Source organism: Musca domestica, unplaced genomic scaffold (genome assembly GCF_030504385.1).
Source record: "Musca domestica strain aabys unplaced genomic scaffold, Musca_domestica.polishedcontigs.V.1.1 36, whole genome shotgun sequence".
Lineage (NCBI taxonomy): Eukaryota > Metazoa > Arthropoda > Insecta > Diptera > Muscidae > Musca > Musca domestica.
In genome coordinates, this window is record NW_026712318.1 from 3,791,990 (window position 1) to 3,810,460 (window position 18,471).

General features: G+C 37.0%; 2 protein-coding genes across 3 annotated transcripts in view; one reads left to right on the forward strand and one right to left on the reverse strand.

The window, feature by feature from the left end:
* The window catches only part of LOC101895356 (UTP--glucose-1-phosphate uridylyltransferase), a 42,272-nt gene that overhangs the window by 13,048 nt on the left and 10,753 nt on the right, over positions 1-18,471 (reverse strand). Inside the window, exon 1 of one of the 2 annotated variants that reach the window (XM_005178451.4) lies at positions 15,927-16,564. The exons of the other annotated variant lie outside the window; for it this stretch is intronic. Coding sequence (XP_005178508.1) covers positions 15,927-15,959 — 33 coding nt within the window. The 5' untranslated portion in view covers positions 15,960-16,564. Of the gene's footprint in view, positions 1-15,926; positions 16,565-18,471 lie in introns of those variants that run through there. 2 annotated transcript variants of the gene reach the window in all.
* LOC101896111 (uncharacterized) lies at positions 1,772-3,289 on the forward strand. Its single transcript, XM_020035067.2, has 3 exons — positions 1,772-2,114; positions 2,249-2,622; positions 2,687-3,289. The coding sequence occupies exons 1-3, from the start codon at positions 1,973-1,975 to the stop codon at positions 3,254-3,256; spliced, it is 1,086 nt and encodes a 361-aa protein (XP_019890626.1). The 5' UTR covers positions 1,772-1,972; the 3' UTR covers positions 3,257-3,289.

An 18,471-nucleotide genomic window follows, 5' to 3' on the forward strand; every position in this document is an offset into this window, starting at 1 on the left:
CAAATGTCCTGAAACGGATTTGGTCCAAAGAAACCTAGAGTCTAAAACCGTTATTTCGATGAGACACCTTTAGGCCGTATCAAATGATTGTTGTCAGTAAGTTATACTGCCGAAGACACTAAGGATTTTAAAAAATCTCAATCCAAATTATTTTTAAAAAAGAAGAGTCTACAGTGAAATCGAGTGGACGAAAATATTTAATAAGGGAGGAGGAACAAAGAATATTTTGTATAAAAAAATAAAACAAAAGCCACAGCTTTTTAACGTGTTTGGTTCTGTTCGCTGTTTATGGAAATTTTCCAAAACAAAACTTCGTTTTTTGTTAAAAATGAAGCGTTTCTGAGACAAAATTTATTCGAAAGCTACAAAATATGGGTGTTGAGCTTTTTGCAAGTTTTGTTATAGGCTTCGTGCGAAAAGCTTGTATTCCTCTTTTATTTGTAAATTATAACCTCCGCCATTTTGGAAGGAATTTTAAAAAATTAAAACAAGTAAAAAAGTTGTAAGTTCGCCCAGGCCGAACCTTGAATACCCTCCGTTAAAAATACGACGACGTGGACCTGCATAGGCAACTTTTATCATAATATTCAAATGCAAAAATTGAAAAAAAAAATCGGTGGATAATGTAGCTAAAATCATCAAAATACCGGATATAGGGAGGTACCATTATATGGGGTTAACCAAAACATGGACCTGCACTGACAATTTTCTGTCATAGGCTGTAGTATCCATGACGAACTTCAAATACCAAATTCGAAACGATTCCGGTGAATAATGTCGCTAAAATTACCAAAATACCGCATATAGGGAGGTACCATTATATGGGGGCCATAAAAAAGGTGGACCTGCATAGACAATTTGCCGTCATAGACTGTAGTATTCATTAGATCTTTAAATACCAAATTTGAAACAATTCCGCAGAATAATGTCGCTAAAATCATCAAAATATCGAATATCGGAAGGTACCGTTATATGAGGACTATATTAAGACGTGGACCTGCACTGACAACTGCACTGTCACAGGCTGTAGTATCCGTTACGAACTACAAATACCGAATTTGGTGAATAATGTCGCTAAAATCATCGAAATACCGAATGTCGGGAGGTACCGTTATATGGCTATACGAAAACATGGACCCATATATCTCATTTTCAATACCAACCATCCTAGACATAATACAAATTGTTCTGCCAAATTTTGAAGCTCTACGTCAAATACTGTATCATGATTTCAACAGACAGACAAACTGACACACAGACGGACATCGTGAAATCGATGCGTGTTATAAACGGAATGACAAAGTTAATATACCCTCCTTTTTATGGTGGAGGGTATAACAATTCGTTGAAGAATACTGCCTAAATGAAAAGCGTTATGTGGATAGGCTGTAGTACCGATTCCGAACGATACGAAATTTTAAATGAAAAACACTATATGGATAGGCTGTAGTACCGATCCCGAACGATACGAAATTTTATAATTTCTCTTATATCATCAAAATACCGAATATTGGAGGTACCGTTATATAGGGGACATACGAAGATGTGGGCCTGTATATGTCATTTTTGACATAAGTTGTAGCCCCCCATTAAGATCTTCAAATACGAAATTTGAAATGATTCTGGTAAATTATGCTAAATTACCTTCTGTGAGCTTCATATAGGCAGAAGACATTACATAAATGAAAAGACAACGCTTTTACTGATAATAATCTCCCCACTAAAATATTTTTTTTAGAAAAATTACTTTGTTTTACGAACCTTTCCCTGTTAAAAATAATAATAACAACAGCAATACATGCCGCCGACTTATTACAAAATTAGGTAAAGAAAATTGTTTTGTAAAGAAGCGTAAAGAAATGCATTCAAGTGACAACTTTTTACATGACAGCCATGACAATCGGTGGGTGCTGAAAACTCCATGGTACATACACCCATTTAGTGGGAGACCAAACTCGCGGAAAGCAACATCATGAAAGTGGCTAAGCTTGTGTGGCCAACTCTGTTGGTAACGGCGGTGTTATTCTTTAATGCCTGCAATTCCAAAGACATTCGAAAGCGAGGAGTTATGGATAATTTTAATGATGGCGTTAAGTTTGCTGGTCAAATGTTTGGTAAGAAAAAACCGATTAAGGAAACAGAAATAATCAAATATGTAAAAAATTTGACGGATTCAAAATTTTTAAGAAAAATTGATTCAAAATCATATCAGTATCCAATTTTTTAAAAATTATCTTTAATATTTTAGGCATTAACACAGCTGCAGATGTTGCAAATCTGGTGGCCAAAGCCTTCTCCAAGACAGCCAGCAATGGAAATGCCGATTTATTGTTATCACTGGTAAAAACGGGCCTACAATCAAAACCCTCTAAAACCCCAAAACCTTCTACCCCGGAGGAGTACAAAAATAAAGACAAATATAATTCTGAAGAAAGTGGCAGAGAACAACAGCATCAGGCAAACGATCGAAACGAAGGAAACACGTCGACGGCGAGCAAAGAAAAAGTTGGCCTAGATTTAAATACAGCGAAATTTGTAACCAGTATTTTACGCATGGTTGGTTTTGATGCAAGCAAACTTGGGGCATTGGCCATAAATGTTTTAATAATGGTGGCATCGACGGTAAAGTCACTCCTTTGAAATCTTTAAGATAATTTTAGTTAATTTAAAAAAACTTCTACTTCAGATTGCCACAACGCTATTGGGTAACACAAACGGCTCAGATGCAACACCCAGTCGCCGTTATCCCGCTGCTCCGCAACATGACACAGCCGAAACGGGTCCAGAAGAACGTTACTCTCCGACAGAACATCAACCCCGCATGCTGGCGGATGGTGGTACACCCATTGATTGGTTTCTACAAAATCCCTCAAAGAAAATGAAATCTCTGCTTGACGAAGCAATCGATTCGAGTTTAACGGATAAAATAACCGATATGATTTCAAATTATGAAAGGCAAGAGGGTGAAACGGGTTGTGTGAAAATGTTGATGTGTAAAAGTGCCCCCTTCATTTGGGGTATGCAAAAGTCTCTGAAGAAGCGAATCGTAGGCGAAACGGATAAGGAGGAGGACAAGAAAAACACAGAGGGAAATGAAAAGGCGGAAAATCGTCGTATCTTCGATGTTGATAGTTTGTATGCACATTTTCCCAATCTTGCCGAGTTTAGGGAACATGGCGCCAAATGTGAAGAGCTATATTCAACCTATTGTAATATCACGAAATTGCGTAGAGAACGCTTTCAGGAAAGAAATTAAAAGTTCTTTGTTAAAAGATTGTTAATTATTTTGGTTGGGAAAATTAATAAATAAATAAAAAAAATATTGAAAAATGCATAAAATTCGTAATCTATATAAACAAGTAAAAAATCATCTAATTTTGGTCGGGCCGAACTTTTAATACCCTCCATAATTTGAAAGGAATTTTAAAATTTTCAAAAAAAATAATCGAAAAATAACGACTAAATGAAAACCGTTATATGGAGGCTATACAAAGACATGGACCTGCATAAGATTTTTTTGTGATTGGCTGTAGTACCGATTCAGATCTTCAAATTTGAGACAATTTCGGTGAAAATATCCCTAAAATCACCAAAATACCGAATTTTGGGAGGTAACGTTATATGGAGGCTATACGAAGACGTGGACCTGCATTAGATTTTTTTTGTCATAGGCTGTAGTACCCATTACGAACTTCAAATACGAAATTTGAAACAATTCCGGTGAATAATGTCGCTAATATCATTAAATCCCCGAATATTGGGAGGTAACGTTACATGGGGGCTATACGAAGATATGGGCCCGCATATGCTAATTTTTAACATAGGTTGTAGCATCCATTAAGATCTTCAAATACGAAATTTGAAACAATTCCGGTAAATAGTGCCGCTAAAATGATCAAAATACCGAATATAGGGATATATCGTTTTATGAGGGCTATACGAAAACGTGGACCTGCATACTCAATTTTTTTGGCATAGGCTGTAGTACCCATTATGAACTTTAAATAAATAATTTGAAACAATTCAATCCATAATACCTCTAGAATCATTAAAACGCCGAATATGGGAAGGTACCGTTATATGGTACGGTGGACCGAAATTTTCCATTTACGAAATTAACCTTTATATTTGGCTGGAAAACCCCAAGTGGCTATCGTTAGAGCACTCCAGCATTTAAATGTGAATAAATCTTTTGTGCCTCGTACCATCGCTCGTTACCGTGATACTGGTAGCGTAGCCCAACGTCAAGGAAGTGGACGGAAGAAAACAGCAACATCAGCAGAAATGGTTCGAAAAGTAAAGAAGCGACTTGATCGAAACCGGCGTCGCAGTGGCCGAAAAATGGCTCGTGATCTGTAAATATCGCAATATTATATTCGGCAAATATTGGAAAATGAGCTCAGGGTAAAGCCATTGAAATTCCAAAAAGTGCAAGAACTTACACCGCAACAGAAAGTACATAGACTCAAAAGAGCTAAAGAGTTGATTCGCTTGACCGAAAGTGGTGAAAAATGATCGTGTTTACTTGCCAAAGAGGTCAGCTGGCCTTCGGTTGGCCACCAGAACTCAAGCGTCGGCCGATTGTCGCTCTTCGCTCGTATTATTCGACCGTGGCATCAGAATCAGAATAAATGCCGAATATTATTGCGAAAATATTCTGGAGGGTGTTTTACAGTTTTGGGTACGCAAACATTTTGGCAGACTTTGGACATTTCAACAGGACTCAGCATCATCGCACTCAGCACCACCCAAGAATGGTTACAAAATTAGGTTCCTCACCTCATTTCCAGCGCACAATGGCTACCAAAATCTCCGGATACCAATCCGTTGGACTATTGTGTCTGGAGTGTTTTGAAAAACAAGGTTGGCACTAAAAAATACCAAAGTGTCGATCACCTCAAGCAAGCGCTTCACCGGGAATGGGACAAAATCCCGCAGAGCTACATTCAAGCAGCGTGCGAGGTTTCATTGGCGGTTTAAAAGCCATAATTCGTGCCAGAGGTGACCAATTCGAACAAATCGAAACTTATTCTAAAATTTGATGATATTTCCGATATTTTCGACACTAGCGACGTCGTTGGTATAAACCACAGTAAATTGTAAGCAATTGAGGTTTTAAGACATACGCAACACCATTTTTTTTTTTTTTTTTTGTAAAATTGAATTTTGTCAGTTGTTAATTGACCCAAAATTAAGGTATAGTAAATATGGCGACAGCTAGACCCCAAGTCAATTAATCAATTAATAAACACAAGAAATGAAATTCAATAAATGTCGAAAGAATTTCAATAATTTGCATTCGGTTGTCAACCAAAAAATAATAAAAATTAAAATATAAACGAATAAATAAATGTTTGAACATATCATAACAACACTAATCTAATTCCATCAAGATAATGTCCAAAATTGCAACTGCGATTTCTTTATGGCGCCAATCAATATTTTAATTCTATTTTTAGATCAAGTGTTTTCTGTTTTTGTTCTTCTAGCTCAAGTTTAGCAATGACCTTAAGAAGGTCAAACGAATACACCGCCACCGTCACGTTAGGTGCACTGCCGTTTTGTTCTCACGTTATCAAATCTACATATTTTGAAAGCGCTTATCATTTCTATTTACATTGTGACTTTTGCTGACTTTCAGAATATTAGTTTCATTTACCATTATCAGGCATTGAATTTTAGTTAGGTGGCTGTCAGACCGTTCGTCCGTCAGTTAGCCAGCTTGGCAGCCAACAGGTTGTTGTGCACAGTGAAATGGAAAAATACTTTGTATTTTATCAAAAAAATAAATCATATTTAGAAATAAAGCTACAAAGTCTATTTTCAATACTAAAGTTTATGATTTGAAAAAAGTTTTGAGAAGAAACTTCTATCGGGAACCATACTTCTTCTATTGCTCTGTTCCAGAACCCACAAGATATCGAACCTAAGGCCGGGCCGAACTTTCAATACTATACACCATTAGGAAGAAACTTAAAAAAAATTATAAAAATTTCGTTGAAAAGGAATTAAATGGACCGTTAAATAGGGGCTACAGGTACCGCAGAACCTGCACGTAATTTTTTGTCATTGACTGTAGTACCGATTCCGAACTTCAAAAGGAAATTTGAAATAATTTCGCTTATATTATCAAAATACGGAAAAAGGAAGATGCCATTACATGTGGGCTATACAAAGACGTAAGCCTGTATACGTAATTTTCTGTCATAGGTTATAGTGTCCATTACGAATTTCAAATACGAAATTTGAAACAATTCCGATGAATAATGTCGCTAAAATCATCAAAATACCGAATATCGTGAGGTATCGCTTTATGGAGGCTATACGAAGATGTGGACTTGCATACGCAATTTTTTGTCATAGGCTGTAGTGCACATTGCAAATTTTAAATACAAAATTCAAAAAAAAAAAAAACTCCGGTTAAAAATATTGCTAAAATCATCAAAATAACGAATATTGGGAAGTGCCGTTATATGGGAATTATATGAAAACGTGGACATACATGACCCATTAACGAACTTGCCCTACTCACTGGCAAAATACACATGTGTGAAAAATTTTAGCCTTCTATCTCACTTCGTTCGATAGCATAATTACAACAGGCAAACGGACAGATACACATACAGGATGAGATTAAAAAACTGCAACCAACCTCAGATTGCCGTCATTCCTAAGCCACTCGTACGACAGCTATTAACATTATTACAGTGACAGCTCATTATATTGTTTACAAGCGTACAAAAGCATTTTGGTGAGAATTTTCCAGAAAAAAGTTATAAAATTCAAGCGTGAGTGTGCGATTTCTTTTGTATTTGGCTGGAGAACCACAAGCGGCTATCGTTAGAGCACTCCTGTATTTAAATGTGAATAAATCTTTTGTGTCTCGTACCATCGCTCGTTACCGTGATGCTGGTAGCGTAGCCCGACGTCAAGGAAGTAGACGCAAGAAAACAACAACATCAGCAGAAATGGTTCGAAAAGTAAAGAAGTGACTTGATCGAAACCCGCGTCGCAGTGGCCGAAAAATGGCTCGTGAGCTGAACATATCACAATGTTCCATTCGGCAAATATTTAAAAATAAGCTCGGGATAAAGTCATTGATATTCCAAAAAGTGCAAGAACTAACACCGCAGCAGATGGAAAATAGACTCAAAAGGGCTAAAGAGTTGCTGCGTTTGGCCGAAAGTGGTCAACTGCCGAATTTGGTTTTCTCCGATGAGAAAACAATCGTTGTCCAACAATTTGTAAACAAACAAAATGATCGTGTTCACTTGCCAAAGAGGTCAGCTGAAAATGTAAACCTTCGGTTGGCCACTAGAACTCAAGCGCCGGCCATGGTGATGATGTGGCCTGCCATAACAGCCGATTGTCGCTCTCCGCTTGTATTAATCGACCATTGAAGCAGAATAAATGCCGAATACAGGGTTGCCCATATTCGACGGACTCATCTGGCAACGCCATAACTTTTGACAGAGATGTCACATCGCTTAATGACATACCGCGTTTGAAGCGTCAGTACAAGCAGATTTTTACCATGAACCAATACACGCCACGCGAACTCTCTGAAAAAGTTAAAATTTACAAGAAGTCAATTGTGAAAACTCAACGTGCTTTTAAAACATTAAAAATGTGAGAAGTGCGCGTTAAGCGTTTATACGAAAAATTTTCGACTGGTAAGGCTCTTTCTAATCCGAAGAGGCCATATAAAAGTCGACCAAGGCGATCGGCCGAGAATATCGCTGCCGTACGAGCCAGTGTTGAGAGGTCCCCAAGAACATTCCAAAAACGCCGTTCTCAGCAGTTGGGCATGGCTCGGTCCACTTTACAACGGATTATTCGCATTGATTTGCATTTGTTCCCGTACAAAATGCAATTGACGCAAAGAATGTTGCCTGCGGACAAGCCTCATCGATTGGATTGGGCCCAAAGGGCCCAAAGGTCCGTCGAATATGGGCAACCCTTTATTATCGCGAAAATATTCTGGAGGGTGTATTAAAGCTTTGGGCACGCAAATATGTTGGCCGCAGACATTGGACATTCCAACAGTACTCAGCACGCGCCACCCATCAATGGTTACAAAATGAGATTCATCGCTTAATTTCCAGCGCACAATGGCCACCAAAATCTCCGGATACCAATCCGTTGAGCTATTGTGTCTGGATTATTTTGGAAAGCAACATTCGGGCAGAGTGTGTCAATTGCCGTTTGAAGACCACAATTCGTGCCAAAGGTGACCAATTCGAACAAATCTAAACTTATTCTAAAATTTTTCGACATTTTTGCTTGCATTCAATAATATAAAAAAAAAATTTAAAATTTGATTGATTTGCAGTATTTTTATCTCACCCTGTATAATTCTAGATTCTGCAACATAAATCACCAAAATACCGAGGTAAATAGGGAGGTACAATTATATTGTGGTTATATCAAAAACGTGGACCTACATGGCTCATTTTCAATAGCAAAAGTCCTGCAGACATAATATACATTTGAGTAAAATTGTATCAACCTGCTTCATTTCGTTCGGAAGCTAGAGTGATTTCCACAGACGAATAGACGGACGGACATCGCTAAATCGACATAGAATTTTATGCTGATCAAGAATATAAATACTTTGTGAGATCTTAAATGTATGTTTCGAGGTGTTACAAACGGAATGACAAACTTCTCCACCATATGAAAACAAAGCCAAAGAATTTAACTATCGTCGAAAGTGGATGGCTTATAGTTCGCCCAACCTATCAGATGGCGTTCACTAGATTTATATTTTATTTTTTTTTTTTTCAAATTCCCAATTAAAAATTGTATTTTATAGACTTTTCTCAAGGGTTCAGAAAAATACCACTGTGCAACTAAGGGAATGTAATTTCGAATTTTTTAAATTTAATTTTATGAGAAACCAAACCTAACCCTGGTTCCGAAAGCTTGTGGACATGCATAGGCAATTTTCTGTCAAAGGCTGTAGTTACCCATTACGAACTTTCGGTACAAAATTTTGCACAATTGTGGAGAATAATTCCCACAATATCATCAAAATAACGAATATAGGAAGATATTGTTATATAAAGGGCTATCCAAAGACGAGGACTTGCATAGGCAGTTTCCTGTCATAGGCTGTAGTAGCTTTTATTTTATAGATTTTTCTGACTGGTTTAGAAAGAGACCACTGTGCAACTATGGAAATGGGATTTCGAAATATTTTCTATTTATTTGCATGCCAGCCCTTCGATGTAGGTGCTACGAAACTAGTTTGTTTTGCATTTAAACTGGATGTGAACAAAATATATAAAATAAATAAAAAAAATTGAAATTGTTTATTGGACTACAAACACTAATTCGTATACACTTCTACATTTATGATCGTACTTATCATTGGTAATCTATTATGCAATTCGTATTACGAGTATAATCTACCTACAAAACTGTAGATAAAGCCACTCTAAGATTACGACATAGCATTTTTTTGCGTATTTATTTTGCAGTAATAATTTTCTTCGATTATACTGTATTTATTTTTTATACCCTCCGCCTTGCATTGTATGGAGGGTATATTAAGTTCGTCATTCCGTTCGTAACTCATCGAAATAATAATTTTAGCCCTAAGTATATATATTCTTGATCAGCGTAAAATTTTAAGACGATTTAGCCTTGTCCGTCTGTTGTAATCACACTCTAGTTAAAACGAATTAAGAAAGCTAACATTTAGCACATATCTGTCTTTTGTCTGCAGGCAGGTCAAGTTCGAAGATGAGCAGCATCGGTCGATCTACGATATCGTATATTACAGTACCTCCTGATATCCAGTATTTCGACGATTTTAGCCACATTTAACAATGGAATTGTCCGAAAATCCACTCAAGGAGTTCCATCTTAGAATATATATAATTATATATACCCCCGATTTTCGCTGTTTGGATGATGAGCGACATTATAGGTCGGAGTTTTTTCAAACTTCGTATTTGAAGTTCGTAATGGGTACTACAGCCTTTGGCAAAAAATTGCCTATGCAGGTCGTGTTTCCCCCATACAAATATACCCCACGATATTCGCTATTTGGATGATTTTTGCGATATTATAAACCGGAATTTTTTCAAATTTCGTATTTAAAGTTCGTAATGGGTACTAAAGCCTATGGCAAAAAATTGCGTAAGCGGGCCCACATCTTCGTATAACCCCCATACAAATGTTGATTTTAAGAACATAACAGGGTTAGATAAAAAAAAAACTGCAACAAATTCAAACGCCATGATTTTTACCTTTTTTTTTAAATGTCATTGAATGAAAGCAAAAAATGTCGGAAATGGCATCAAACTTTAGAATAAGATTAGATTTGTTCGAATTAGTCACCTTTGGCACGAATTATGGCCTTCAAACGGCCAATGAAACCGTTACACGTTGCCCAAATGTAGCCCTGCGGTATTTTAGCCCATTCCCGGCGAAGCGCTTGCTTGAGGTTATCGACTCTTTAGTATTTTTTAGTGCCAACCTTGCTTTCCAAAATATTCCAGACACAATAGCCCAACGGATTGGCATCCGTAGATTTTGGTGGTCATTGTGCGCTGGAAATGAAACGAGAAACCTCATTTTTTAACTATTCTTGGGTGGCCCGTGATGAGTGCGATGGTGCTGAGTCCTGTTGGAATGTCCAAGGTCTGCGGCCAAAATGTTTGCGTGCCCAAGGCTTTAATACACCCTCCAGAACATTTTCGCGATAATTTTCGGTATTTATTCTGATGTCATGGTCGATTAATACGAGCGGAGAGCGACCATCGGGCTACGCTACCAGTATCACGGTACGGTACGAGCGATAGTACGAGACACAAAAGATTTATTCACATTTAAATGCTGGAGTGCTCTAACGATAGCCACTTGTGGTTTTCCAGCCAAATACGAAGAAATCATACTATCACGCTTGAATTCCATTACGAATAACTTTTTTCTAGAAAATTCTCACCAAAGTGCTTTTGTACGCTTGTAAACAATATAATGAGCTGTCACTGGAATAATGTTAATAGCTGTCGGACGAGTGGCTTAGAAATGACGGCAGTCTGAAGTTGGTTGCAGTTTTTTCATCTCACCCTGTATAGACAAGAATTGTTTCAAATTTCGTAATGGGTACTACTGCCTATGGCAAAATATTGCCTATGCTGGTCCACATCTTCGTATAGCTCCCATACAAATGGTACCCTCGATATTCGATAATTGGATGATTTTAGCGACAGTGTTTCAAATTTCGTATTTAAAGTTCGTAATGGATACTACAGCCTATGACAAAAAATTTGCGTACGCAGGTCCCCATCTTCGTATAGCCCCTTTATAATAATAACCTTCTGATATTCGGTATTTTGATGATTTTAACAACATTATTTTCGGGAATTGTTTCAAATTTCGTGTTTAAAGCTCATAATGGTTACTACAGGGTTGCCCATATTCGACGGACCCATGACTCTTTGGGCCCATTCCAATCGACGAGGCTTGTCCGCAGGCAACATTCTTTGCGTCAATTAAATTTTGTACGGGAACAAATGCAAATCAATGCGAATAATCCGTTGTAAAGTGGACCGAGCCATGCCCAACTGCTGAGAACGGCGTTTTTGGGATGTTCTTGGGGACCTCTCAACACTGGCTCGTACGGCAGCGATATTCTCGGCCTTTATATGGCCTCTTCGGATTAGAAAGAGCCTTACCACTCGAAAATTTTTCGTATAAACGCTTAATGGTGTTCTTAGAAGGCGCACTTCTCACAGTTTTTAATGTTTTAAAAGCACGTTGAGTTTTCACAATTGACTTCTTCTGTTGAATGTAAATTTCAACTATTTCGCGTGGCGTGTATTGGTTCATGGATTGACCTACCTAGACTACCTAGTAATGGGTACTACAACCTACCTAAGACGGAAAATTGTCTATTTATGTCCACGCCTATATGTAGCCCACATATAACGACACCTCCCTTCATTTGAAATTTTGATGATATTAGCTTCATTATTTACCGGAATTGTTTCAAATTTCGTAATGGGTACAAACAGTAATATTGACAATTTCCGATCACACACGGTACAATGTTTTAGCAGAACATTGACATCCATGTTCAGATAAAGAATTCTCACAAAAAAGTTGCAGAAAAACAATAAATTGAAAATATCTGTATCTATGCTGGGAGGGGGCGGGCAAAAATTCGAGATAATTTATATACATTTCTAATTGAAGAGTCAATTAGGAACTGATTTCTTCTAAGTAGTTACAAGTTGCGATAAAGTTCATCAGGGAAAATAATATCGGCATGGAGGTAAATGTTCTTCTTTTGAGAATATTTATATTCATTAAAAATGAAGGCTATTTGTTCTCTTACTTTATTCTTATAAAATAACTTTAAAATATATTAACTAAACATTTCTATACAAACCGTTGCGTTATTATATACATTTGTGTATATATACAAAAGCTAGGAGAACATATAAACTGTCTTCTTTATATTTTTTTCAAAGTACCTGCCCCACTTATCTTGCAATACAAATTCCACATGTTATGTTTGCTCGTACGTTCGTTTACCCATGGGTAAATTCCAGATTTTGAGTGGTGTGTGTGGGTCAAGTACTTTTAACAGGAAATTTGTCTACACTTCAAACTGTAAACATCTTTAATATTTCATAACTAAATAAAAGAAAAAAAAAAAACAAAACTGTTTTCACATGCGTACACACTCTAAAATGTGATAATACTATTTTATGGTTTATGCCATTGACCAAGGAGCTTTAAAGGTCATACCAAAGTGGCTTATTAATGGGTGTGTTTAATAGTGCAAAAATTTATAAAAATAATTTAAGTTCTTGTTGGATATTGTTCCATAGATTAAAAGTCCAATGAGTAAGAAAGGGTTGAGAGCAATTTAGACAATTCCTCAAAAAACTCTGGACCAAAAAATTCAAATTTTCCACAACAATGCAGTCCAAATCTATCTGAAAAGGACGCCAAAATTAAAATAGTGTTGTTGGAAACATTGAGCTGTGCGAAGTCTGAATAGAATCGGATGTTTATTTCGTGTTTTATAAGCTTCATGAATATTCAAAATTTTAACCCTTAGTGGGGGAGGTACCAAAACGAGTGGACCGATATATTCCATCTTCACACTAGACCTTTGGTTAATAAAACTATTGTGATGTCTGTAATTTGAAGACAATAGGATTTTATAAGAGTTATAATTATTCAAAATTTTGACCCTTTATGGGGGAGGTACTTGATGGAGTGGACCGATATGGTCCGTTTTAGCACCTGGCCTAGCATTGATGCCAAAATTTAAGTGTTGACATTTTGTGGGGGAGGTACCAGAAGGAGTGGACTGATTTGCCCATCTCCGAACTCGATCTAAGTTTGACAATAATATTACGATGATCCAAGTTTGGATCAAAGCGGATATACCCTCTGAGAGTTATCGTGTGCACCAGCCAGATAGACGGACAGACGGACGGACATCGCTAGATCGACTCCAAATGTCCTGAATCGGATTTGGTTCAAAGAGACCTAGTTTGAAGTTGGTAATGGGTAATACAGCCTGTGACAAAAATTGCGTCTGCAGGTCCACGTCTTCGTATAGCCCCCATATAACGGTACCTCCCGATATTCGGTATTTTGATGATTTTAGCGACATTTTTCACCGGAATTGTTTCAAATTTGGTATTTGAAGTTCAAAATGGATACTACAGCCTATGACAGAAAATTGTCTGTGCAGGTCCACGTCTTCGTATAGCCCCCATATAACGATACCTCCCGATATTCGGTATTTTGATTATTGCAGCAACATTTCTCAATGGAATTATCTGAAATTCTACACAAGGAGTTCCTTCGGAGTACTTTACCCCCACGAAGAGAATTGTCTCCTGATATTCCTGATATTCCCTATTTTGATGATTTTAGCTACATTTTTTAGCGAAATTATTTTGAATTTCGTTTTTAAAGCGTCTTCGTATATCCCCCTTTGAGCGGTATTTTTCGACGGAATTTTTTGAAAATTATTCAAGTTCCAAATATCGGAAATAACATTACATTTTAGAATAAGTTTAGATTTGTTCGAATTGGTCACCTTTGGCACGAATTATGGCCTTCAAGCGGCCAATGAAACCGTCACACGCTGCCCTAATGTTGCTCTGCGGTATTTTGGCCCATTCTCGGCGAAGCGCTTGCTTGAGGTGATCGACACTTTGGTATTTTTTAGTGTCAACTTTGCTTTCCAAAATACTCCAGACACAATTGTCCAACAGATTGATATCCGAGGAACCTCATTTTATAACTATTCTTGGGTGGCGCGTGCTGAGTGCGATGCTGCTGAGTCCAGTTGGAATGTCCAAGGTCTGCGGCCAAAATGTTTGCGTGCCCAAGGCTTTAATACACCCTCCAGAATAATATTCGGCATTAATTCTGATGCCACGGTCGATTAATGCGAGCGGAGAGCGACCATCGGCTGTTATGACGGCTCACACCATCACCATGGCCGGTGGCCAACATTTTCAGCTCACCTCTTTGGCAAGTAAACACGATCATTTTTTTTTGTTTACAAACTGCTGGACAACGAATGTTTTCTCATCGAAGGAAACCAAATTCGGCAGTTCACCACTTTCGGCCGAGCGAAGCAACTATTTAGCTCCTTTGAGTCTATTTTCTTTCAGTTGAGGTGTAAGTTCTTGCACTTTTTGGAATTTCAATGGCTTTACCCCGAGCTCATTTTTCAATATTTGCCGAATGGAATATTGCGATATGTTCAGCTCACAAGCCATTTTTCGGCCACTGCGACGCGGGTTTCGATCAAGTCGCTTCTTTATTTTTCGAACCATTTCTGCTGATGTTTCTGTTTTCTCCCGTCCACTTCCTTGACGTCGGGCTGCGGGCTACCAGTATCACGGTAAGGAGCGATATTACGAAACACAAAAGATTTATTCACATTTAAATGTTGGAGTGCTCTAGCGATAGCCACTTATGGTTTTCCAGCCAAATATAAAGAAATCACACTATCACCCTTGAATTCCATCACGAATAATTTTTTTTTTCTGGAAAATTCTCACCAAAATTCTTTTGTGCGCTTGTAAACAATATCACTGTCACTGGAATAATTTCAACAGCTGCTGGACGAGTGGCTTAGAAATGACAGCAGTCTGAAGTTGGTTGCTGTTTTTTCATCTCGCCCTGTATAAAGTACTTGTCCCTCTTTATCGTAAGCCTACCAACAAAAGGGACCCTAACACAAAATTTCAAAATTCATGCTTCATCCATTCACCCTAAACCAAACTGTCCAAATTTAGTACCATTTAGTAGTACACATTTCTAAGACCACCTTCATATACCAAACTCAGTTTCCATCCTAGATTCTCATACCCAAATTCATTATCAGTTTTACCCAGTTCGAATTTCCAAAAACTCTATCCTGCACTTGAGCAGTGGCTCACTTTTATTCCAAATTCCAGAGTTCTAGCTCATTCCGTTTGTCCAATACGAAGTATTCAATTTTTAGTACATTTTAGTACTTGTCGTACACTCTTTTAATACAAGTTTTTAAAAACCCGCACTTATCACACGCCAACGCACCAAGACTTTTAAGATTCTAGCTTCAGCAGTTTCTACTGGGCGTTTGTCAGTGAGTAATTTCCCTATTTTATATGTACATAGAGTATTTGAGATTTGGGCAATTCGGTTCGATCTCCCAGTCTATCCTTCAAGGAACTGAATTTTTGACATAGCTCTACGTCGCAAAATTAAATTTTCTTGTTATTTCCTATTTTATTACTTCGCTGCAACCAGTCCGATTTCAAAGAATTTCTACTTTATTGTTTTTAGGTGGGAATTTTTGGTTGGTCGATTTCAAATTATTCCATGCATTTGAAAGATAATCTTCCCCTAAATTTCAATATAAATCTTAAACTTGCATTCTTGAAACTTACTCTTTCCAAAAGAATATCAATGGGACGGCTCATTTTGACTTTGGTGAAATATCTGTTTTCTTATATTTTAAAATAAACACTAATATTTTTTTATCACAGTTTAAATAATTTGGTAACTTTGTACAATTTTTTTAGTTAATATTTTTTTATATTTTCTAAAAATTTCAATATTTTCTATAAATTGAATAAAAAAAACACTACACTATCACATCACATTAAATATTGCTTGAATATATATATTTTTTGCCCGTAACTGCCGTTTACATCTAATAGAACCGCTGCTAAGTACTGGGGATGCTTTACAGTACGAAAACGAATTTGAAAAAATTAAATGGGCAATAATTTGTTTTCTGCGTTACTGTTGTTTTTTTATTTCTCTTAGCACAACTTTCGTCCGCGTCTAGACTAGATGTATGAATGAAATAGTCCGATGAGAATTTTCCAATTTAAAAAGCAAATTATTTTTATTTTTAACGCCAGTAACTTGCTTTCGTTATAGTAGAGATATGGAGGCACAGGCAGCGTTCGTTAAGATTCCGCGAGCAAAACAAATAAGTGCGATATAGAAACTGATTTCCGACGAAACCGAAGCGAACGAGGGGCGAGCGTTACTGTCTCCCCGCCAAACAGTCGAACAGCAACAGCAACAGCCGCAGCAGAAGCTGAAGAAGAGGAAGAACAAACCCACAGAATCAAATGTTATTAACACACAGCGCACTCATGCTCGTATCACACTAGCGACGGAGAGTTCTCTGCTGGGCTCTAATCTAGGCACTACTGTCAGCTGGAAATCACCCAGTGCTGGAGTGACGACACAATCATTTTTTATTTGTTTGTATTTTTTTTTTAATTTTGTTATTATTTATTTTTGTTTTTTTTTTTATTTTAATTTTTTAATTTTGCCATGGGCACTTGTTGTTACTGCTGCTGTACCTACTTTGGGGGGTAGTGCCGGCAGTTAATGGCGTGCGTAATTGTTGGCGTTTTATCATAAAGGTTTTGGGGGTACGGGCAATTTGTGTCCGTCATTCTATAACTGATTATTGGTATTAATGCATGTCTGTACATACATACATACACATGTATATGTGATTATTATGTGTGTGTGTATGTTCGAGTATTGATATCTCGAAAACCTATCTCATTTTCATTCAATTGTAACGTATAGCGAACTTAGTGGTACTGTGGTTGCTGGCAGCAAGCACCCCAAACAAGCAACACTTTTTGTTGACACGATCCAATACCAAAACAAATAGAATAGCCTAAATGTAAGATCTGTCGTGTGTCTGTCCCACCGTCCGTCCGTCCGTCCATCTGTCTGTTCGTCTGAACAAGTACAATTTACAATACCAAATTATTTATATTCCAATTCAGGGAGACAATAGCTATTAAATTATTTATTATAAGGGTCATGCATGTATGTATGCATATGTATGTATGTGTGTAGACATCAATAGCATTTCAGCATCAGCTTGTTGTGATAATGCAAATCAGAATGTTCTTCAATCATATCAATTCATAATAAGCTCCACAAAATATTAATGATTTGTTGCTATTCCGGTGAGGACATACTCATGGATTTATCAATTTCACTTGAGAGGGTACTTTGGCCATTAAGGTGATACAGATTTTTTCTCAAGAATAAATATTTTCCACACGGGAAATTATTATCATTAGAATCATCATCATTAGAAATTCATAATTTTCAGAACATGGTTTGATAGGTCGACCTTGAGGCATAAGTTAAACTGTGCGACAAATTGAATTTTTTGTTCAATAATTGTAGGAAAATTCCGGAACTTAAAATAGAAGAAACGGGTATCGGTATTTTGAAAGTTTGCATCGCGAAGCTACCCAAATGGAGGCAGAACGTTTCCCTTCTTCAACACTTTTATTATTGGGATATTTGTAACCCCCTTATTTTATGTATTTTGGTCGAAATTATTAACCCTCAAGCAAATCACCAAAGGGTTATTTTTTGGCATTTATTTTTTCAAAAAAAATTAGTAAAAACTTTATAGACTAAATTTATCAAAAAATATTACAACGGTCCTAAAAATCACTAAAAGTCTAAGTCGTACCCAAAAGCCAGGAGTTCATATATATTAAAATCACATTTTTGAATTAAAGTCGTACCATATGTGAATTCATGAAAAATTCTCCTAGAAAGCATCATTTTAGAAGCATGACGTTTAAGGCAAAATTATTCTTCATTAAATGTCACTAGAAGTCACCAACGAAAATAAGTTCAAGTACTCATAACGAACTGCAAATAAGAAATTTGAAACAATTCCTGTGAATATTATACCTAAAATCGTCAAAATACCGAATATAAGAAGGTACCGATATATGGGGGCTATACGAGAACGTGGACCTGCATAGACAATTTTCTGTCATAGACCCATACGATTTATGAAACAATTTCGGCGAATACCTAAAATCATCAAAATACGGAACATAGGGAGGTACCGTTATGTGGGGGATATACGAAGACCTGGATCTACATAGGCGATTTCGTGTCACAGGCTGTAGTACTCATTAGGAA